The sequence below is a fragment of the Macaca thibetana genome, chromosome 19 (genome assembly GCF_024542745.1).
Source record: "Macaca thibetana thibetana isolate TM-01 chromosome 19, ASM2454274v1, whole genome shotgun sequence".
Classification (NCBI taxonomy): Eukaryota; Metazoa; Chordata; class Mammalia; order Primates; family Cercopithecidae; genus Macaca; species Macaca thibetana.
Window position 1 is genome coordinate 18,282,176 of NC_065596.1, and position 21,370 is coordinate 18,303,545.

At 52.0% G+C, this 21,370-nt stretch overlaps 2 protein-coding genes across 4 annotated transcripts in view; both read left to right on the plus strand.

The window, feature by feature from the left end:
• The window catches only part of MICOS13 (mitochondrial contact site and cristae organizing system subunit 13), a 201,706-nt gene that overhangs the window by 27,069 nt on the left and 153,267 nt on the right, over positions 1–21,370 (plus strand). The window lies entirely within an intron of this gene.
• On the plus strand, positions 19,939–21,057 carry LOC126942688 (3-galactosyl-N-acetylglucosaminide 4-alpha-L-fucosyltransferase FUT3-like). 2 transcript variants are annotated; one of them, XM_050770610.1, is made up of 2 exons: positions 19,939–20,075; positions 20,118–21,057. In XM_050770610.1, the coding sequence occupies exons 1-2, from the start codon at positions 19,939–19,941 to the stop codon at positions 21,055–21,057; spliced, it is 1,077 nt and encodes a 358-aa protein (XP_050626567.1). The 2 variants fall into 2 exon arrangements, with proteins under 2 accessions (XP_050626567.1, XP_050626566.1); XM_050770609.1 differs by having other exon boundaries at positions 19,939–21,057.

Sequence of the window (21,370 nt, forward strand, 5' to 3'; positions counted from 1 at the left end):
CTGATTTGTTTGTGATGTTGTTAGCTGCCTGTGAGGCCTGCAGAGGGACAATGACGGTACCGTTTCCAGTTGTAATACTGCAAGGAAAAATGATTACGTGTCTCCTCACTCTAGAGTTGTCCCTTTCAGGCCTCTGAGCCCAAGCTAAGCCATCATATCTCCCCAGGGACCTGCACATATCCATCCAGATGGCCTGAAGCAACTGAAGATCCACAAAAGAAGTGAAAATAGCCTTAACTGATGACATTCCACCATTGTGATTTGTTCCTGCCCCACCCTAACTGATCCATGTACTTTGTCATCTACCCCACCCTTAATTAAGAAGGTTCTTTGTAAATCCCCCCACCCTTGAGAATGTACTTTGTGAGATTTCACCACCTGCCCCCAAAACATTGCTCTTAACTCCACCGCCTAGCCCCAAACCTGTAAGAACCAATGATAATCCACCGTGGTTTGCTGACTCCTTTTTCAGACTCAGCCCGCCTGCACCCAGGTGAAATAAACTGCCACGTTGCTCACACAAAGCCTGTTTGGTGGTCTCTTCACACGGACACGTGAGACATTTGGTGCCGAAAACCTGGGTCAGCGGGACTCCTTCAGGAGACCAGGGCACTGTCCTCACCCTCACTACTCCATCTACGACCTCGGCTCCTCAGACAACCAGCCCTAGGAACATCTCACCAATTTCAAATCGGGTAAGCGGCCTCTTTTTACTTTCTTCTCCAACCTCTCTATCCCTCAACCTGTTTCTCCTTGCAATCTTGGTGCCACCCTGCAGTCACTCCCTAAATTTCCTTTCATTTTCTGGTAGAGACAAAGGAGACACATTTTATCCGTGGTCCCAAAACTCCGGCGCCGGTCATGGACTCAGGAAGGCAGCCTTCCCTTGGTGTTTAATCGTTGCGGGGACGCCGCTCTGATTATTCACCCACGTTCCACTGGTGTCTGATCTCCACTCCATGGGGACGCCTGCCTTGGTCATTCACCCACGTTACCTTGGTGGCAAGTCAATTGCGGGGACGCCTGCTTTGGCTGCTCCCCACCCCCCCCTTCTCCCTGTCTCTATCCTTCTCTTTAAACTTGCCTCCTTCACTATGGGCAACCTTCCACCCTCCATTCCTCCTTTTTCTCCCTTAGCCTGTGTTCTCAAGAACTGAAAACCCCTTTGGCCATGTGCGGTGGCTCACGCCTGTAATCCCAGCACTTTGAGACCCCAAGGCGGGCAGATCACGAGGTCAGGAGATCGAGACCACGGTGAAACCCCATCTTTACTAATAACAACAAAAACACAAAAAAAGTTAGCTGGGCACGGCGGTGAGCGCCTGTGCTCCCAGCGACTCGGGAGGCTGAGGCAGGAGAATGGCGTGAATCCGGAGGCGGAGCTTGCAGTGAGCCGAGATGGCGCCACTGCACTCCAACCTGGGTGACAGAGCAAGACTCCATCTCAAAAAAAAAAAAGAAAAAAAAGGAAATTCTCGCCGGGCGTGGTGGCTCACGTCCGTTTTCCCAGCACTTTGGGAGGCCAAGGCAGCGGATCATGAGGTCAGGAGATCGAGACCCTCCTGGGTTAACACGGTAAAACTATCTCACTGAAAATACAAAAAATCAGCCGGCTGCAGTGGCGGGCGCCTGGAGTCCCAGCTACTCGGGAGGCTGAGGCAGGAGAATGGTGTGAACCCAGGAGGCAGAGCTTGCAGTGAGCCGAGATTGCGCCACTGCACTCCAGCCTGGGCGACAAAGCCAGACTGTGTCTCAAAAAAAAAAAAAAAAAAAAAAAAAAAAAAAACAAAAAAAACCTGACCTAAAATCTAAGCGTCTTATTTTCTTCTGCAATACCACTTGGCCCCAATACAAACTCGACACTAGTTCCAAGTGGCCAGAGAATGGCACTTTCGATTTGTCTATCCTACAAGATCTAGATAATTTTTGTAGAAAAATGGGCAAATGGGCAAATGGGCCAGGCGCGGTGGCTCAAGACTGTAATCCCAGCACTTTGGGAGGCCGAGACAGGCGGATCACGAGGTCAGGAGATCGAGACCATCCTGGCTAACCCGGTGAAACCCCGTCTCTACTAAAAAATACAAAAAACTAGCCGGGCGAGGTGGCGGGTGCCTGTAGTCCCAGCTACTCCGGAGGCTGAGGCAGGAGAATGACGTAAACCCGGGAGGCGGAGCTTGCAGTGAGCCAAGATCATGCCACTGCACTCCAGCCTGGGCGACAGAGCAAGACTGTCTCCAAAAAAAAAAAAAAAAAAAAAAAAGGCACATGGTCTGAGGTGCCTGACGTCCAGGGATTCTTTTACACATTGGTCCCTCCCTAGTCTCTGCCCCCAATGCGACTCATCCCAAATCTTTCTTTCTCTCGTGTCTGTTCCTTCAGTCTCCACCCCAAGCTCTGAGTCCTTTGAATCCTCCTTTTCTACAGACCCATCTGACCTCCCCCCTCCTCCCCAGGCTGCTCCTTGCCAGGCCAAGCTAGGTCCCAATTCTTCCTCAGCCTCTGGCTCCCCAACCCTCTAATCCTTCTATCACCTCCCCTCCTCTCACCCAGTCCAGCTTACGGTTTCGTTCCACCTGCCCAACAATTTCCTCTTACAGAGGTGGCTGGAGCCGAGGGCACAGTCAGGGTACACGTGCCTTTTCCTCTATCAGACCTTTCCCAAGTCAGCCAGCGTTCAGGCTCTTTCTCATCAGACCCCACTAAACAGATACAGGAATTTCGACGTCTGACACCGTCCTACAATTTAACCTGGAGTGACTTAAATGTCACCCTAACTTCTACCCTCTCCCCAGATGAACAGGGGAGAGTTTTTTTCTCTAGCCCAGTCTCACGCCGTTAACTGCCGGCTTCATGAGCCAGACCTCTGGGAAGGCATTAGAGCAGTTCCCCTGGAAGATCCCCAATGGAACCATCAGGCAGATTCTCCAGGCACAGCTAGGTGAGATTTCGTGGTTTCTGCCTAAAGAGCTTTAAAAGGCAGCTGACAAAGCTGTTAATTATGACAGACAAACTACGCAAGGTAAAGACGAAAACCCAGCCCAGTTCACGGCCTGTTTAGGAGCAACCCTTTACCGCCCTAGACCCAGAGGGGCCAGAAGGCCGCCTTATTCTTAATATGCATTTTCTCACCCAGTCAGCTCCTGACATTAGAAAAAAGCTTCAGGGCCTGGCACAGTAGCTCAAGCCTGTAATCCCAGCACTTTAGGAGGCCGAGACTGGCGGATCACGAGGTCAGGAGATCGAGACCATCTGGCTAACATGGTGAAACCCCATCTCTACTAAAAGATACAAAAATATAGCCAGGCGAGGTGGCGGGCGCCTGTAGTCCCAGCTACTCGGGAGGCTGAGGCAGGAGAATGGCGTAAACCCGGGAGGCGGAGCTTGCAGTGGGCTGAGATCCGGCCACTGCACTCCAGCCTGGGCGACACAGCGAGACACTGTCTCAAAAAACAAAAAAAAGAAAAAAAAAAAGAAAAAAAAAAGCTTCAAAAGTTAGAATCTGGCCCTCAAACCCCACAACAGGAATTAATCAACCTCGCCTTCAAGGTGTACAACAATAGAAAGGAGGTAGCCAAACCGCAACGGCATTTCTGAGTTACAGCTACTTGCCTTCACTGTAAGACAACCCACCACCACGTCTCCAGCACACAAAACCTTCAAAACATCCAAGCCACAGCTCCCAGGGACTCCTTCAAAACATCCTTGTGGGCTTTGCTTCAACTGCCAAAAGGCTGGCCGCTGGGCTAAGGAATGCCCGCAGCCCCGAATTCCTCCTGAGCCATGCCCTCTCTGTGCGGGCCCCCACTGGAGGTCGGACCGTCCGACACATCACCGCCACTCCTAAAGCCCCTGGAGCCCAAACCCAATGTTCCTTGGCCAACTCCTTCCCAGATTTTCTTGACTTAGCAGCTGAAAACACGCTTCCTGATTGCCTCGGAAGCCCCCTGGACAATCATGGACACCGGGTAACTCTTAAAGTGGAGTAAGTCTGTCCCCTTCTAAATCAATATGGAAGCTACCCGCTCCATATTACCATCTTTTCAAGGGCCTGTTTCCCTTGCCTCCATTCCTTAACTATTGTATTGACAGCCACGCTGCTAAACCTCTTAAAACTCCCCAACTCTGATGCCAACTTGGACAACATTCTTTTCTACACTCCTTTTTAGTTATCCCCACCTGCCCACCTCCCTTATTAGGTGGAGCCATTTTAACTAAATTATCTGCTTCTGCGAGTATATCTGGGCTACAGCCACACCTCATTGTCAGCTTTTGCCCCAGTTCAAAGCCTCTTTCACCACCTCCTTGTATCTCCCCACCTTAACCTGCAAGTACAGGATGCCCCACTCCCTCCTTGGCCGCCGATCATGCACCCCTTACCATCCCATTAAAACCTAATCACACTTACCCCACTCAACACCAATATCCCACCCCACAGCACACTTTAAAAGGATTAAAGCTTGTTATCACTCACCTGTTATAGCATGGCCTTTTAAAGTCTATAAACTCTCCTTACAATTCTCCTGTTTTACCTGTTCTAAAACCAGACAGGTCTTGCAGGTTAGTTCAGCATCTGTGCCTTATCGACCAAATTGTCCACCCCGTGGTGCCAAATCCATATATTCTATCCTCAATGCTTCCCTCTGCAATCTCTCCACAACCCAGTATTCTGTTCTGGATTTCATAATGCTTCATGCAAATGTGTCCAGAACTGGTGGGTTCTTTAGTCTTGCCGACTTTAAGAATGAAGACACGGACCCTCCCAGCGAGTGTTACAGTTCTTAAACATAGTGTCCTGAGTTTGTTCCTTCAGATGTATCTGGAGCTTATTCCTTCTGGTGGGTTCGTGGTCTCACTGGCTTCAGGATTAGAAGCTGCAAATTTTCTCAGTGAGTGTTACAGCTCTTAAACTCAGTGCATCTAAAGTTGTTCGTTCATTCCCAGTGGGTTCATAGTCTCACTGGTTTCAGGAGTGAAGCTGCAGACCTTCATGGTGAGTGTTACAGCTTTTTTAAAGGCAGTGGGGACCCAAAGACTGAGCACCAGCAAAATTCACTGTAAAAAGGAAGAGAACAAACCTTCCACACTACAAGAGCAGATCCAGCGGATTGCCGCTGACTGGCTCCGGCAGCCCGCTTTTATTCCCTTATCTTGCCCCACCCACATCCTGCTGATTGGTCCATTTTACAGATAGCTGATTGGTCCATTTTACAGAGAGCTTATTGGTCCACTTTACAGATAACTGATTGGTCCGTTTTGACAGGGTGCAGATTGGTGCATTTACAATCCCTGAGCTAGACACAGAGTGCTAAACAGAAAAGTTCTCCGAGTCCCCACTAGGTTAGCTAGACACAGAGTACCTATTGGTGTATTTACAAACCTTTAGCTAGACACAGGGTACTGATTGGTGTATTTACAAACCCTGAGCTAGACACAGAGTGCTGATTGGTGCATTTACAATCCTTTAGCTAGACAGTGCTAGACAGAAAAGTTCTCCAAGTCCCCAGTAGGTTACAGAGTACTGATTGGTGTATTCACAAACCCTGCGCTAGACACAGAGTGCTGATTGGTGCATTTATGATCCCTTAGCTAGACATAAAAGTTCTCCAAGTCCCCAGGAGGTTAGCTAGATACAGACTACTGTACTGATTGGTGTATTTACAAACCCTGAGCTAGACACAGAGTGCTGATTGGTGTATTTACAATCCCTTAGCTAGACATAAATGTTCTCCAAGTCCCCACTAGACCCAGGAGCCCAGCTGACTTCACCTAGTGGAACCCGCACCGGGTCTGCAGACAGCGCTGCCCACCAGTCCCGAGCCCTGCTTGCACTCCTTAGCCCTTGGGCGGTCCATGGGACCGGGGGCCACCGAGCAGGGGGCGGCGCCTGTGGGGGAGGCTCAGGCCGGCGCGGGAGTCCACTGCGGAGGATGGGGCTGGGACATGGCGGGCTGCAGGTCCCAAGCCCTGCCCCAGGGGGAGGAGGCAGAGGCCCCTTGAGAATTCCAGCTTAGTGCATGTGGGCCGGCAGTGCTGGGGGACCTGGCGCAACCTCTGCAGCTGCTGGCCCAGGTGCTAAGCCCCTCACTGCCCTAGGTCCACTGGCTGCTCTGAGTGCGGACCCGCGGAGCCCGCGCACGGCCCGACGTAACTCCCACTGGCCTGTGAGCCCAGCGGGCAGCCCTGGTTCCGATCTGCGCGTCTCCCTCCACACTTCCCCCGCAAGCAGAGGGAGCCGGCTCCGGCCTCAGACAGCATAGAGAGGGGCTCCCACAGTGCAGTGGCGGGCTGACGAGCTCCTCAAGCGCTGCCAGAGTGGACGCCCAGGCTGAGGAAGCAGGGGGAGTGAGGGCTGCTAGCACATTGTCACCTCTCAAAAACACAGGTGCTTTCCCTGCTGATGGTGTAGGGCTAATCTCCCAAACCCCAACCCCTTCTACAAAACAACAACAACTTTCCTTCCTAGGCGCGGTTAGGTACTCCGCCTTTGGATACCTAGTTTTACCGTCCTGACTAAACCATTATGTAAACTCACAAAACCAAACCTAGCTGACTCTATAGATCCTACATCCTTTCGCCACTCCTCTTTCTGTTCCTTAAAAACAGCCCTAGAAGCTGCCCCCACGCTGGCTCTCTCACTCCAAGCCAAAGTGCAGGGCTGTGCGGTCGGAGATCTTACACAAAAGCCAGGACCATGCCCTGTAACCTTCTGTCCAAACAACTTGACCTTACTGTTTTAGCCTAGCCCTCGTGTCTGCTGCTGCCACTCTCATACGTTTAGAGGCCCTCAAAATCACAAACTATGCTCAACTCACTCTCTACAGTTCTCATAACTTCCAAAATCTATTTTCTTCCTCACACCTGACACATATATATACTTTCTGCTCCCCGGCTCCTTCAGCTGTACTCACTCTTTGTTGAGGCTCCCACAATTACCATTGTTCCTGGCCCGGACTTCAATCCGGCCTCCCACATTATTCCAGACACCACACCTGACCCCCATGACTGTATCTCTCAGATCCACCTGATATTCACCCCATTTCCCCATATTTCCTTTTTTCCTGTTCCTCACCCTGATCACACTTGGTTTATCGATGGCAGTTCCACCAGGCCTAATCGCCACTCACCAGCAAAGGCAGGCTATGCTATAGTATCTTCCACATCTATCATTGAGGCTACCGCTCTACCCCGCTCCACTACCTCTCAGCAAGCTGAACTCATTGCCTTAACTCGAGCCCTCACTCTTGCAAAGGGACTACGCCTCAGTATTTATACTGACTCTAAATATGCCTTTCATATCCTACACCACCATGCTGTTATATGGGCTGAAAGAGGTTTCCTCACTACACAAGGGTCCTCCATCATTAATGCCTCTTTAATAAAAACTCTTCTCAAGGCCGCTTTACTTCCAAAGAAAGCTGGAGTCACTCACTGCAAAGGCCATGAAAAGGCATCAGATCCCATCGCTCAGGACAATGCTTATGCTGATAAGGTAGGTAAAAAAGCAGTGTAGCGTTCCAACTCCTATCCCTCATGTTCCAACTTCTGTCCCTCACAGCCAGTTTTTCTCCTTCTCATCTGGTCACTCCCACCTACTCCCCCACTGAAACTTCCACCTATCAATCTCTTCCCACACAAGGCAAATGGTTCTTGGACCAAGGAAAATATCTCCTTCCAGCCTCACAGGCCCATTCTATTCTGTCATCATTTCATAACCTCTTCCATGTAGGTTACAAGCCACTAGCACACCTCTTAGAACCTCTCATTTCCTTTGCATCAGGGAAATCTATCCTCAAGGAAATCACTTCTCAGTGTTCCATCTGCTATTGTACTACTCCTCAGGGATTGTTCAGGCTCCCTCCCTTCCCTACACATCAAGCTCGGGGATTTGCCCCCGCCCAGGACTGGCAAATTGACTTTACTCACAAGCCTCATGTCAGGAAACTAAAATACCTCTTGGTCTGGGTAGACACTTTCACTGGATGGGTAGAGGCCTTTCCCACAGGGTCTGAGAAGGTCACCGCAGTCATTTCTTCCCTTCTGTCAGACATAATTCCTCGGTTTGGCCTTCCCACCTCTATACAGTCTGATAATGGACCGGCCTTTATTAGTCAAATCACTGAAGCAGTTTCTCAGGCTCTTGGTATTCAGTGGCACCTGATTTTACCTCAGACTTCCACCCTTAAGTCTCTCTTTAAGTGGATAGAAGATCTTCAGTGACAAAGTACACGCCAATACTTTCACCCTGATGAAGTCCTATTCGTTACTTTTATACATACTCTTATTCTCGTTCCTGTTCTTGTGCCACCCTCTACCTCTCCCCAGCTATCTCCACCACCCTATCAAACTCACTCTCTCCTAGCCATTTCTAATCCTTCTTTAACAAACAATTGCTGACTTTGCATTTCTCTTTCCTCCAAAATCGCTGAGGCCTCGACTTACTGCTGAAAAAAAGAGGACTCGGCCGGGGCGCGGTGGCTCAAGCCTGTAATCCCAGCACTTTGGGAGGCCGAGATGGGCGGATCACGAGGTCAGGAGATCGAGACCATCCTGGCTAACACGGTGAAACCCCGTCTCTACTAAGAAATACAAAAAATAGCCGGGCGAGGTGGCAGCGCCTGTAGTCCCAGCTACTCGGGAGGCTGAGGCCGGAGAATGGCGTGAACCCGGGAGGCGGAGCTTGCAGTGAGCTGAATCCGGCCACTGCACTCCAGCCTGGGCTACAGAGCGAGACTCCGTCTCAAAAAAAAAAAAAAAAAAAAAAAAAAAAAAGAAAAAAAGAGGACTCTGTATATTTTTAAATGAAGAGTGTTGTTTTTACCTACAACAATCTGGCCTGGTATATGACAACATAAAAACACTCAAAGATAAAGCCCAAAAACTCGCCAACCAAGCAAACAATAACGTTGAACCCCCTTGGGCACTCTCTAATTGGATGTCCTGGGTACTCCCAATTCTTAGTCCTTTAATACCTATTTTTCTCCTTCTTTTATTTGGACCTTGTATCTTTCATTCAGTTTCTCAATTCATACAAAACCGCATCCAGGCCATCACCAATCATTCTATACGACAAATGCTCCTTCTAACAACCCCACAATATCACCCGTTACCCCAAAATCTTTCTTCAGTTGACTCTCTCCCACTGTAGGTTCCCACGTCATCCCTAGTCCCGCTTGAAGCAGCCCTGAGAAACATCGCCCATTATCTCTCCATCACACCCCCAAAAATTTTCACCACCCCAACATTTTACCACTATTTTGTTTCATTTTTCTTATTAATATCAGAAGACAGGAATGTCAGGCCTCTGAGTCCAAGCTAACCCATCATATCCCCAGGGACCTGCATGTATCCATCCAGATGGCCTGAAGCCACTGAAGATCCACAAAAGAAGTGAAAATAGCCTTAACTGATGACATTCCACCATTGTGATTTATTCCTGCCCCACCCTAACTGATCCATGTACTTTGTCATCTCCCCCACCCTTAAGAAGGTTCTTTGTAAATCTCTGCACCCTTGCGAATGCACTTTGTGAGATCCACCCCCTGCCCCCAAAACATTGCTCTTAACTCCACCGCCTATCCCCAAACCTGTAACAACCAATGATAATCCACCACCCTTTGCTGACTCGGTTTTTGGACTCAGGCCGCCTGCACCCAGGTGAAATAAACAGCCAAGTTGCTCACACAAAGCCTGTTTGGTGGTCTCTTCACACGGACATGTGAGACAGGCCCCAGGGGTTAAGAGCTCACCCCAGGTTCTCACCCTAGGGGTTAAGAGCTCAGAGTTCAGACAGGTCCAAGTTCAAGCCCAGTACCACCATTTAGGGGGTGCAGGTGGAATCGACTGTAAATGAGGACTTCTGGAACATTCCAAATACTCTGGGGTTGAAGGAAATTGCTGTTCTCTAGTAAATGCCAAGGGTGGACAGGTGCAGTGGCTCATGCCTGTAATCCCAGCACTCTGGGAGGCCAAGGTAGGAGGATTCACTGAGGCCAAGAGTTAAAGACTAGCCTGGACAACATAGCAAGACCACGTCTCTATCTAAAAAATAATAGGCCAGCCAGGTGCAGTGGCTCATGCCTGTAATCCCAGCACTTTGGGAAGCCGAGGCGGGTGGGTCATGAAGTCAGGAGATCGAGACCATCCTGGCTAACACAGTGAAACCCCGTCTCTACTAAAAATACAAAAAATTAGCCAGGTGTGGTGGCAGCGCCTGTAGTTCCAGCTACTCGGGAGGCTGAGGCAGGAGAATGGCGTGAATCTGGGAGGTGGAGCTTGCATTGAGCTGAGATCGTGCCACTGCCCTCCAGCCTGGGCGACAGAGCGAGACTCATCTCAAAAAAAAAAGAAAGAACCCAGCTGGGCGCGGTGGCTCGTGCCTGTAATCCCAGTACTCTGGGAGGCTGATGCGGGCAGATCACCTGAAGTCAAGAGTTCAAGACCAGCCTGGCTAACATGGCAAAAACCCAGCTCTACTAAAAAAAGTACAAAAATTACCTGGTGCCGTGTCACGTGTCTATAATCCCAGCTACTCTGGAGGCTGCAGCATGAGAATCGCTTGAGCCCAGGAGGCATAGGTTGCAGTAAACTGAGACTGAGACTGTGCCACTGCACTCCAGCCTGAGTGACAGAGTGAGATTCCATCTAAAAAAAAAAAAGAAAAAGGGGCCAAGACGGGCAGATCACAAGGTCAGGAGACTGAGACCATCCTGGCAAACACAGTGAAACCCCGTCTCTACTAAAAATACAAAAATTGGCCGGCCGCAGTGGCTCATGCCTGTAATCCCAGCACTTTGGGAGGCCGGGGCGGACAGATCACGAGGTCAGGAGATCGAGGCCATCCTGGCTAACACTGTGAAACCCCGTCTCTACTAAAAAATACAAAACAAAATTAGCCGGGCGTGGTGGCGGGCGCCTGTAGTCCCAGCTACTCGGGAGGCTGAGGCAGGAGAATGGCATGAACCCAGGACACGGAGCTTGCAGTGAGCCGAGATCGTGCCACTGCACTCCAGCCTGGGTGACACAGCGAGACTCCGTCTCAAAAAAAAAAAAAAAAAGGAGAGAGAGTTAGGGGCACCTCTGTTTTGCCTAGGCTGGTCTCAGACTCCTGGGTTCAAGCAATCTTCCTGCCTCTCCCTCCCAAACTGTTGGGATGACAGGTGTGAGTCACTGTGCATGGCCTCAGAAGTCTTTTTTTTTTTTTTTTTTTTTTTTTTTTGAGCTAGGGCCTCAGTCTTCTTGCCCAGACTGGAGTGCAGTGGTATGATCTCAGCTCACCACAACCTCTGCCTCCCAGGCTCAAGCGATTCTCCTGCCTCAGCCTCCAAAGTAGCTGAGATTACATGCATGCACCACTACGGCCTGGCTAATTTTTTTTTTTTTTTGAGATGGAGTCTCGCTCTGTCGCCCAGGCTGGAGTGCAGTGGCCAGATCTCAGCTCACTGCAAGCTCCGCCTCCCAGGTTTACGCCATTCTCCTGCCTCAGCCTCCCGAGTAGCTGGGACTACAGGCGCCCGCCACCACGCCCAGCTAGTTTTTTTTTTTTTTTTGGTATTTCTTTTAGTAGAGACGGGGTTTCACCGTGTTAGCCAGGATGGTCTCGATCTCCTGACCTCGTGATCCGCCCGTCTCGGCCTCCCAAATTGCTGGGATTACAGGCTTGAGCCACTGCACCCGGCCGGCCCGGCTAATTTTTATACTTTTAGTAGAGATAGGGTTTCACCATATTGTCCAGGCTGGTCTCAAACTCATGACCTCAAATGATCCACCTGCCTCGGCCTCCCAAAGTGCTGGGATTATAGGCGTGAGCCACTGTGCCCGGCCAGGAGTTTTTTTTGTTTTTGTTTTTGTTTTTTGAGACAGAGTCTCGCTCTGTCGCCCAGGCTGGAGTGCAGTGGCCAGATCTCGGCTCACTGCAAGCTTCGCCTCCTGGGTTCACGCCATTCTCCTGCCTCAGCCTCCCAAGTAGCTGGGACTACAGGTGCCCAACACCACGCCCGGCTGATTTTTTGTATTTTTAGTAGCGATGGAGTTTCACCACGTTAGCCAGGTTGGTCTCGATCTCCTGACCTCATGATCCACCCGCCTCGGCCTCCCAAAGTGCTGGGATTACAGGCGTGAGCCACTGCGCCTGGCCCCCAGAAGTCATTTTTTTAATAAGTTACAGTCAACCTCATCAGTCAAGGAATGAGACATGAGTGGGATTAGGTCACCGCCTCTGGAGCCCAGGGAGACCCCAACCCCCTGGCCCAGCCCTACCTCCCAGAACCTCACTGGTCCGGGCATGGCTGGGCATTGAGATGGTGGAACTCCAGGCAGCGTGACGTGGCCTCCCAGAAATGATTTCTAGAACAGGGAAGTCGTGATACCTGGAGGTTGGACTTCGAGTTGAGCTCGGTTACCTCTGCACCCAGTTTGGGAGTGACAGAGTTTAAGGTCACTCTCTCTCAAAACCGGTATTCCAGATCATTTCTCTCCGTTCCAGGAAGTTTGCATAGCTCCCCGGACTTCTGCTTGCACTGCCCTGCAGGAGTGGGCGGGGAAAGGAATCGGCTTTGAGGCACACAGAGGGGCTTGGTGAGACCGCCAGAGGAAGCTTCTGCCACCAATGTGAGACCTGTGCCCAGCGTGTCAGCAGAGAGCATCTCAAAACATGTGTCCACATGGTAACTCCTCTGCTTGAAGCCTCCCGTAGCACTGAACACCCCATGGCTGACCGTGGCCCAGTCTGCGACAGCTCCGCCTCCTCTCCTGTGGTGAACACCCGACCTGCTGAGACTCCTCCCGCAGTTCCTAAACATGCTTGCATTTCTGCTGCCTCAGGGCCTTCGCGAAGGTTGTTCCCTGTAACCGGAATGCCCTTCCTTCCCTTTTTAATTCAGAAGGCTGCAATTTTAATTGAAGAAAATTCCCATCCAAGGTTCACGAGTTGCCTGACTTGCCCACCAGCTTCCTGCAGGATCCCTTGGCCTGGCACTTAGTGCTTAGGAAACATTTGTTGATGGATCAACTGAGTGGGAGGTGGGATCTGGTGGGAAGGAAAGTGGGAAGGTGGAAATTCTGCTCACTTCCTCATTGCCACCTCCCAAGGAACCCCTGGTGTCCCTGTGGAACCCGCTTTGGGAACCAGTGGTTCAGGTCAGCCTTTACACTTTGTACTCAAAGCCACATCGTATTGAAGCCACAGGTGGGGCCAAGGTCATGACCTGGGTCTCCAAATCCCTTCACCCTATCCGGTTCTGCAGCGGGGATTATGGGAGTCCCACAATTTGTTTTCAAAGGATGTCACGGCTCCAGGACAGGATACCCTTGGTCACCTGATGGCAGGTGTGGTGGTTGGAAAGGGCCTGGCTTCAGCTCCAGGTACACTTCCTCCTTCCTTCTACTCCCTGGTGTAGCCTCTTCCACGTCCTGAGAATCCAGCTGATACTCGTTCTGCGGCCTCTCAGCTCTAGGGCCCCCTCCTGCACACTGGCCCCTGAGGTAAGGCCTCTGGTCCCACTTTCACCCTCAACCTGGATCGCATGGGAAACCTCCCAGGGAAAGGCCTCCTGGCTCCGAGCCTCCTCCCCTCGGCCTCAATCCTAATCTGCTGTAATTCAGAGTGCAGGTGGACTGGCACAAGATCCCTGGGGGAGGGTCTGCAGGTCGTGCAGTGGCCTGGCATTTGGCCAGCAGCCCCTAGTCGCAGGCAGGGATCTTTCTGGATGCACCGAGGTGGGCTGAGGATATGGGAGGTCTGGCTGATTTGCCAAACCCCAGGAGGAAGCGGGAGTCTGTCTGTCTCTCTTGCAGAACTCTGCAGTAGAATCCTGTGCCCCCCGACACCATCAGCAGCCTACACCCCTTCATCCTTCCCGGCCCTGGATTTTCTCTGCCTCTGCCACTCCCGGTGGGAAGAGAGGACTTAGGATGCAGTTGGCTTTCTGGCTTTGTTTTTTTGCATCCTGATCTTTGTGGCATGGGTCAATCATTTTCTAGGGAAAGTTCTTTGGGGGAGATTTCTCTCCTGGACTTCTGTTCCCCGTTTCCCCTCCTGAAGGTCACTGGCGAAGGCTTCATTGTCTCCTAGGAAGGGGTCGCCCTAAACCCAAGGCCCACATGATACTATGTTAATACTAAATGTATCTATAAACATTAACCTTTCCCTGGCAGCCCAAGAGGCCAACAGCACAAAGGAATAGTTGGTTAAAATTCAACCTCCCTCCCAGTCCTGGCTCTGACTGTCCCTGGAGGGCTGTCTCTTGAGTCTTTTTCTTTTTTTTCTTTTTTTTTTTTTTGAGACGGAGTCTCGCTCTGTCGCCCGGTGGCTCGATCTCCGCTCACTGCAAGCTCCGCCTCCCGGGTTCACGCCATTCTCCTGCCTCAGCCTCCCGAGTAGCTGGGACTACAGGCGCCTGCCACCTCGCCCGGCTAGTTTTTTGCTATTTTATTTTAGTAGAGACGGGGTTTCACCGTGTTAGCCAGGATGGTCTCGATCTCCTGACCTCATGATCCGCCCGTCTCGGCCTCCCAAAGTGCTGGGATTACAGGCTTGAGCCACCGCGCCCGGCCTAATAATATTCTTTATTTAACCCAGTAGGTCCAAATTATTGTAGTATCATTTGAAGGTGTAAACAATATTTAAAAGTTTTTGTTTTGCTTTTTATTTTATTTTATTGTTTATTGTGTAAACAATATTTAAAAGTTTTTTTATTTTTATTTTATTTTATTTATTTATTTTTGAGAGGGAGTTTCACTCTTGTCACCCAGGCAGGAGTCCAGTGGTGCTATCTCGGCTCATTGCAACCTCCACCTCCCAGATTCAAGTGATTCTCCTGCCTCAGCCTCCCAAGTAGCTGGCATTACAGATGCCCGCCACCACGCCAGGCTAATTTTTTTGTATTTTTAGTAGAGACGGGGCTTCACCATGTTGGGCAGGCTGGTCTCGAACTCCTGACACCAGGTAGTCTGCCTGCCTCGGCCTCCCAAAGTGCTGGGATTACAGGCGTGAGCCACTGCGCCCGGCCTGTTTTGTTTTGTTTTCTTGTTTTTGAACTCTGCTGTCCAGGCTGGAGTGCAGTGGTGCAATCATGGCCCATTGCAGTATCTGTTTTTTGTTTGTTTGTTTGTTTGTTTTTGTTTCTGTTATGAGATGGAGTCTTCATCTGTTGCCCAGGCTGGAGTGCAGTGGCGTGATCTCCACTCACTGCAAACTCCATCTCCAGGGTTCACGCCATTCTCCTGCCTCAACCTCCCGAGTAGCTGGGACTACAGGCGCCCGCCGCAACGCCTGGCTAATTTTTTATATTTTTAGTAGAGACAGGGTTTCACCATGTTAGCCAGGATGGTCTCGCAGTATCTGTTTTTAAGTTTAAGTTAGCATTGGGCTGGGCGTGGTGGCTCCCGCCTGTAATCCCAGCACTTTGGAAGGCCGAGGCAGGCAGATCACCTGAGGTCAGGAGTTCAAGACCAGGCTGGATAACATGGTGAAACCCCCATCTCTATTAAAAATACAAAAATTAGCCTGGTGTGGTGGCGGGTGCCTGTAATCCCAGCTACTCAGGAGGCTGAGACAGGAGAATTGCATGAACCCAGGAGGCAGAGGTTGTGCTGAGCCAAGATCACGCCATTGCGCTCCAGCCTGGGCAACAAGAGTAAAACTCTGTCTCAAAAAAAAAAAGAAAAGAAAATTGGCCGGGCGAGGTGGCTCACGCCTGTAATCCCAGCACTTTGGGAGGCCGAGGTGGGCGGATCACAAGGTCAGGAGATTGAGACCACGGTGAAACCCTGTCTCTACTAAAAATACAAAAACTTAGCCAGGCGCGGTGGCTGGCGCCTGTAGTCCCAGCTACTTGGGAGGCTGAGGCAGGAGAGTGGCATGAACCCAGGAGGTGGAGCTTGCAGTGAGCCAAGATCGCGCCACTGCACTCCAGCCAGGGGGACAGAACGAGACTCCGTCTCAAAATAAAAAAAAAAAAAAAAAAAGAAAAAAAGAAAAGAAAATTAACAGTAACCAGACCGGGCACAGCGGCTCACACCTATAATCCCAGCACTTTGGGAGGCTGAGGCGAGGCAGGTGGATCACCTGAGGTCAGGAGTTCAAGACCAGCCTGGCCAACATAGTGAAACTCCGTCTCTACTAAAAATACAAAAACTAGCCGGGCGTGATGGTGCACACCTGTAGTCCCAGCTACTCGACAGGCTGAGGCACGAGAATCACTTGATCGCAGGAGGCAGAAGTTGCAGTCAGCCAAGATCACGCCACTGCACTCCAGTCTGGGCGACAGAGCAAGGCTCCGTATGGAAAAAAACAAAAAACAAAAAAAATTAGCATTAACCATTCTGTTTCTCCAACACCATGGTCACTTTTGAAGGGCTCATTGGCCGCCAATTTTTTTTTTTTTTTTTTTTTTTTTTTTTTGACGCGGAGTCTTGCTCTGTGCCCCAGGCTGGAGTGCAGTGGCGCGATCTCGGCTCACTGCAAGCTCCGCTCCCCCGGGTTCACGCCATTCTCCTGCCTCAGCCTCCCGAGTAGCTGGGACTACAGGCGCCCGCCACCTCGCCCGGCTAATTTTCTTGTATTTTTAGTAGAGACGGGGTTTCACCGTGTTAGCCAGGATGGTCTCGATCTCCTGACCTTGTGATCCGCCCGTCTCGGCCTTCCAAAGTGCTGGGATTACAGGCTTGAGCCACCGCGCCTGGCCTGGCCGCCAATTTTGATGCTACACACAGAGAACATTTCTGTCATCACAGAAAGTTGCTTTTTTTGTTGTTGAGATGGAGTTTCACTCTCGTCACTCAGACTGGAGTGTAATGGTACAATCTCGGCTCACTGCAACCTCTGCCTCCTGAGTTTAAGCAATTCTCCTCTCAGCCTCCCGAATAGCTGGTATTACAGGCTCCCGCCACCACGCCGGCTAATTTTTGTATTTTTAGTAGAGACATGTTGGCCAGGCTGGTTTTGAACTCCTGACCTCAGGTGATCCGTCCACCTCAGCCTCCCAAAGTACTGGGATTACAGGTGTGAGTCACCAAGCCCGGCCCATCATCACAGAAGGTTTTGTGGGACAAGGTTAATCTGGAGATGTGAGCTCCATCTGCAAAGTCCTAGAGGAGTTTGGGGTGACATTAAGGCGGGGAAACTTTGGGGTCTGGATCAAAATGGCTCTAGTTGTGTGTACTCAACAGGACACATAGGTGTCTCTCTGAGCCTTAGTTTCCTCATCTGTAGAATGGACAGCTCTAGGGCTGCAAGGAACAGAGAGGGGGCAGGGCTGGGGTCTTGGATTTCTGTTCCCGAAGTCAGGATCTGGGATCTGGAGGACTCTATGACACCCTATGGGGGCGGGAAGGACCTAGGAATGGAGTGAGATTGGCCAGACCTTGAGAACATCAAAGCTGAGGTTCAGTGGCCGGGCTCCATTGAGGTTCACAGACACAGTCCCCTTGTACCTCTGGCTCTGCAGTGTCACGGGCATCCAGACAGGAGCCAGTGCATCCTCCTTTTAGAAGAAAGGCCCGTCTCCAGATCCCCGAGTCCCTCTAGCATCTCCCAGAAGGTGTCAGACGCTGCAGTGTCGAGAGAGTGGCCGCAGGTCCTTGTCATTGTCCAAGGGTCCCTCCCAACCTCTGAGTCTCACCCCATCCATGAAAAAAGGTGGCCCCGGTTTCCCGCCACCTCCTCCACAGCACCGTCTGAAGGTCCCCCCCCCGTTTTTGTTTGTTTGTTTGTTTTTTGAGACAGTGTCTTGCTCTGCTGCCCAGGCTGCTGGAGTGCAGTGGCACGATCCAGGCGGCTCACTACCTCCGCCTCCCGAGTTCGAGCGATTCTCACGGCCCAGCCTCCCAGGTAGCTGAGAATACAGGCACACACACCACCACACCCGGCTAATTTTTGTATTTTTAGTAGAGACGGGGTTTCACTATGTTGGTCAGGCTGGTCTCAAACTCCTGACTTCAAGCGGTCCGCCCGCCTCAACCTCCCAAAGTGCTGGGATTACAGGCGTGAGCCACCATGCCCGGCCTGAAGGTTTCTCTTTCTCGGGCTTCCCAGACCCAGTGCCCACACTCCGGGGGCTCTCCCCCTGGCTCCCTCCAGCCCCCTGGGGCCAGCCCCTGCTGGGTATCTCCAGGAAGGGCCAGGCTCAGCATGTTGCACCAAAGCCTGCTTCTCTCCTGGGGAGTCCCCATGTCTAGGGGTGGCCACATTGCCCTCCTGGTCAGCCCCTGAGTCCCCATGCCTGCCTATTCTCCCTCCCATCTGTGCCCGCCTCTCCCCCAGCCTCAGCCTACCAGAGGGGTAGCCTTTGAGTGCTTTTTGAAAGAAACTCCGAGTGAATATTTCTATTCTCTTTTTTTTTTTTCTTTTTGAGACAGGGTCTTGCTCTGTCACCCAGGTTGGAGTGCAGCAGTGTAATCTTGGCTCACTGCACCCTCTGCTTCCCGGGTTCAAGTGAGGCTCACGTCTCTGCCTCCCGAATAGCTAGGACTACAGACATGTGCCACCGTGGCCAGCTAATTTTTGTATTTTTAGTACACATGTGGTTTCTCCAAGTTGGCCAGACTGGTCTCGAACTCTTTTTTTTCTTTCTTTTTTTTGTTGAGATGGAGTCTCGCTCTGTAGCTCAGGCTGGAGTGCAGTGGTGTGATCTCGGCTCACGGCACCCTCTGCCTCCCGGGTCCCGGTTCAAGCGATTCTCCTGCCTCAGTTTCCCGATTAGCTGGGATTACAGGCACGCGCCACCATGCCCAGCTAATTTTTGTATCTTTAGTAGAGACAGGGTTTCACCATGTTGGCCAGGATGGTCTTGATCTCCTGACCTCGTGATCCGCCCGCCTCTGCCTCCCAAAGTGCCGGGATTACAGGAATGAGCCACCGCGCCTGGCCTTGGTCTTGAACTCTTGACCTCAAGTTATCCACCCTCCTCTGCCTTCCAAAGTGCTGGGAATACAGGCGTGAGCCAACGCACCCGGTCCTGAGTGCTTGTTGAATGTAACCCAAGTGAATATTTTTTTTTTTTTTTTTTTTTTTTTTCTGAGACAGAGTCTCGTTCTGACTCCCAGGCTGGAGTGTGGTGGTGCGAACTTGGCTCCCTGCAACCTCCATCTCCCAGGTTCAAATGATTCTCCTGCCTCAGCCTCCCCAGTAGCTGGGAATACAGGTGCGCACCGCTGCACCTGGCTGATTTTTGTATTTTTAGTAGAGATAGGGTTTCATCATGTTGGCCAGGCAGGTCTTGAACTCGTGACCTCATGATCTGCCCGCCTCAGCCTCCCAAAGTGCTACGATTACAGGCACGAGCCACTGCGCCTGGCTGCCATTACTTTCAATGGTAAAAACAGCAATTACTTTTGCACCAACCTCATATGAACTTGAAACTGGCAGCCATGAGTACTTCCTTTGCTTCTCTGCAAACTGCTCAGGGGTCTCTCCCCAGTAGGCCTTGGCAATGGTGGTTTCCTCTGCCAGAAGCACCCTTTCCCACAGGTCTACTCTACCTGGTGAGCTCTTATATTACCTCCAAAACCCAATCCCATTGTGCCCTGCCCCAGTAGAGTCATGGGTTCAAGCCTCGACTCCGGGGCACCTGGGGGCATTTATGATCGGCCGTGTCTTCTCCAGATTGGGGAAGAGTCTGGGGACACACCAGGAAAGGATAGGATCAAGATGGGACCTGAGGGCCCTTGGGGCCTCTCCCGCCTTCCCCAGGGACCCTTGCTCATACAGAGAGGGCCTGTTGTCTAATGCGTGGGAGGAGGTGGACTCTGGGCCAAGCTCCCTTTGTTCAAACACCAGCTGTGCTGATTTTTGCTGTGAGTCACTTGGTCTTGGTTTTCTCATCTGTGAAACAGGAAAAATAGCAGCTCCTCTCAGGACTCATGGCCGGGAGCTTTGGTAAGCAGGTGATTGTCATCAATGACCCTCACTCCTCTCTCCTCTCTTCCCAGCTACTCTGACCCATGGATCCCCTGGGCCCAGCCAAGCCACAATGGCCGTGGCGCCGCTGTCTGGCCGGGCTGCTGTTTCAGTTGCTGGTGGCTGTGTGTTTCTTCTCCTACCTGCGTGTGTCCCGAGACGATGCCACTGGGTTCCCTAGGCCAGGGTTCATGGCCGTGGAACCTGTCACCCGGGCTCCCAGTGGGTCCTCCCGACAGGACACCACTCCCACCCACCCCACCCTCCTGATCCTGCTGTGGACGTGGCCTTTCCACATCCCCGTGGCTCTGTCCCGCTGTTCAGAGATGGTGCCTGGCATGGCCGACTGCCATATTACTGCCGACCGCAAGGTGTACCCACAGGCAGACGCGGTCATCGTGCACCACCGGGATATCATGTACAATCCCAGTGCCGACCTCCCGCCCCACACCAGGCCGCAGGGGCAGCGCTGGATCTGGTTCAGCATGGAGTCTCCAAGCCACTGCTGGCACCTGCAAGCCCTGGACGGATACTTCAATCTCACCATGTCCTACCGCAGCGACTCCGACATCTTCACGCCCTACGGCTGGCTGGAGCCGTGGTCCGGCCAGCCTGCCCACCCACCGCTCAACCTCTCGGCCAAGACCGAATTGGTGGCCTGGACGGTGTCCAACTGGAAGCCGGACTCGGCCAGGGTGCGCTACTACCAGAGCCTGCAGGCCCATCTCAAGGTGGATGTGTACGGGAAATCCCACAAGCCCCTGCCCAGGGGGACCATGATGGAGACGCTGTCCCGGTACAAGTTCTACCTGGCCTTCGAGAACTCCTTGCACCCGGACTACATCACCGAGAAGCTGTGGAGGAACGCCCTGGAGGCCTGGGCCGTGCCCGTGGTGCTGGGGCCCAGCAGAAGCAACTACGAGAGGTTCCTGCCGCCCGACGCCTTCATCCACGTGGACGACTTCCAGAGCCCCAAGGACCTGGCCCGATACCTGCAGGAGCTGGACAAGGACCACGCCCGCTACCTGAGCTACTTCCGCTGGCGGGAGACGCTGCGGCCTCGCTTCTCCAGCTGGGCACTGGATTTCTGCAAGGCCTGCTGGAAACTGCAGGAGGAATCCAGGTACCAGACGGTGCGCAGCATAGCAACTTGGTTCACCTGAGAGGCCGGTGTGGGGCCTGGGCTGCTGGGAACCTCATTTTCCTGGGGACTCTACCCAGGAAATCTACCTAAGGACTCGCTTGCATGAAGCTTCACCTGCCTGGGGACTCAGCTGCCTGGGACGGTCACATATTGCAGCTTCACCTGCCTAGGGATTCACCTACCTAGGTCCTCACTTTCCTGGGACGTCACCTGCTGGAGTCTTCGGTGGCCAGGCATGTCATTTACCTGGGATTTCACATGCTGGCTTCCAGGAGTGTCCCCTGCAGAAGCCTGGCCTGCTGGGGACCTCATCTCCTGGGGACCTTGCCTAC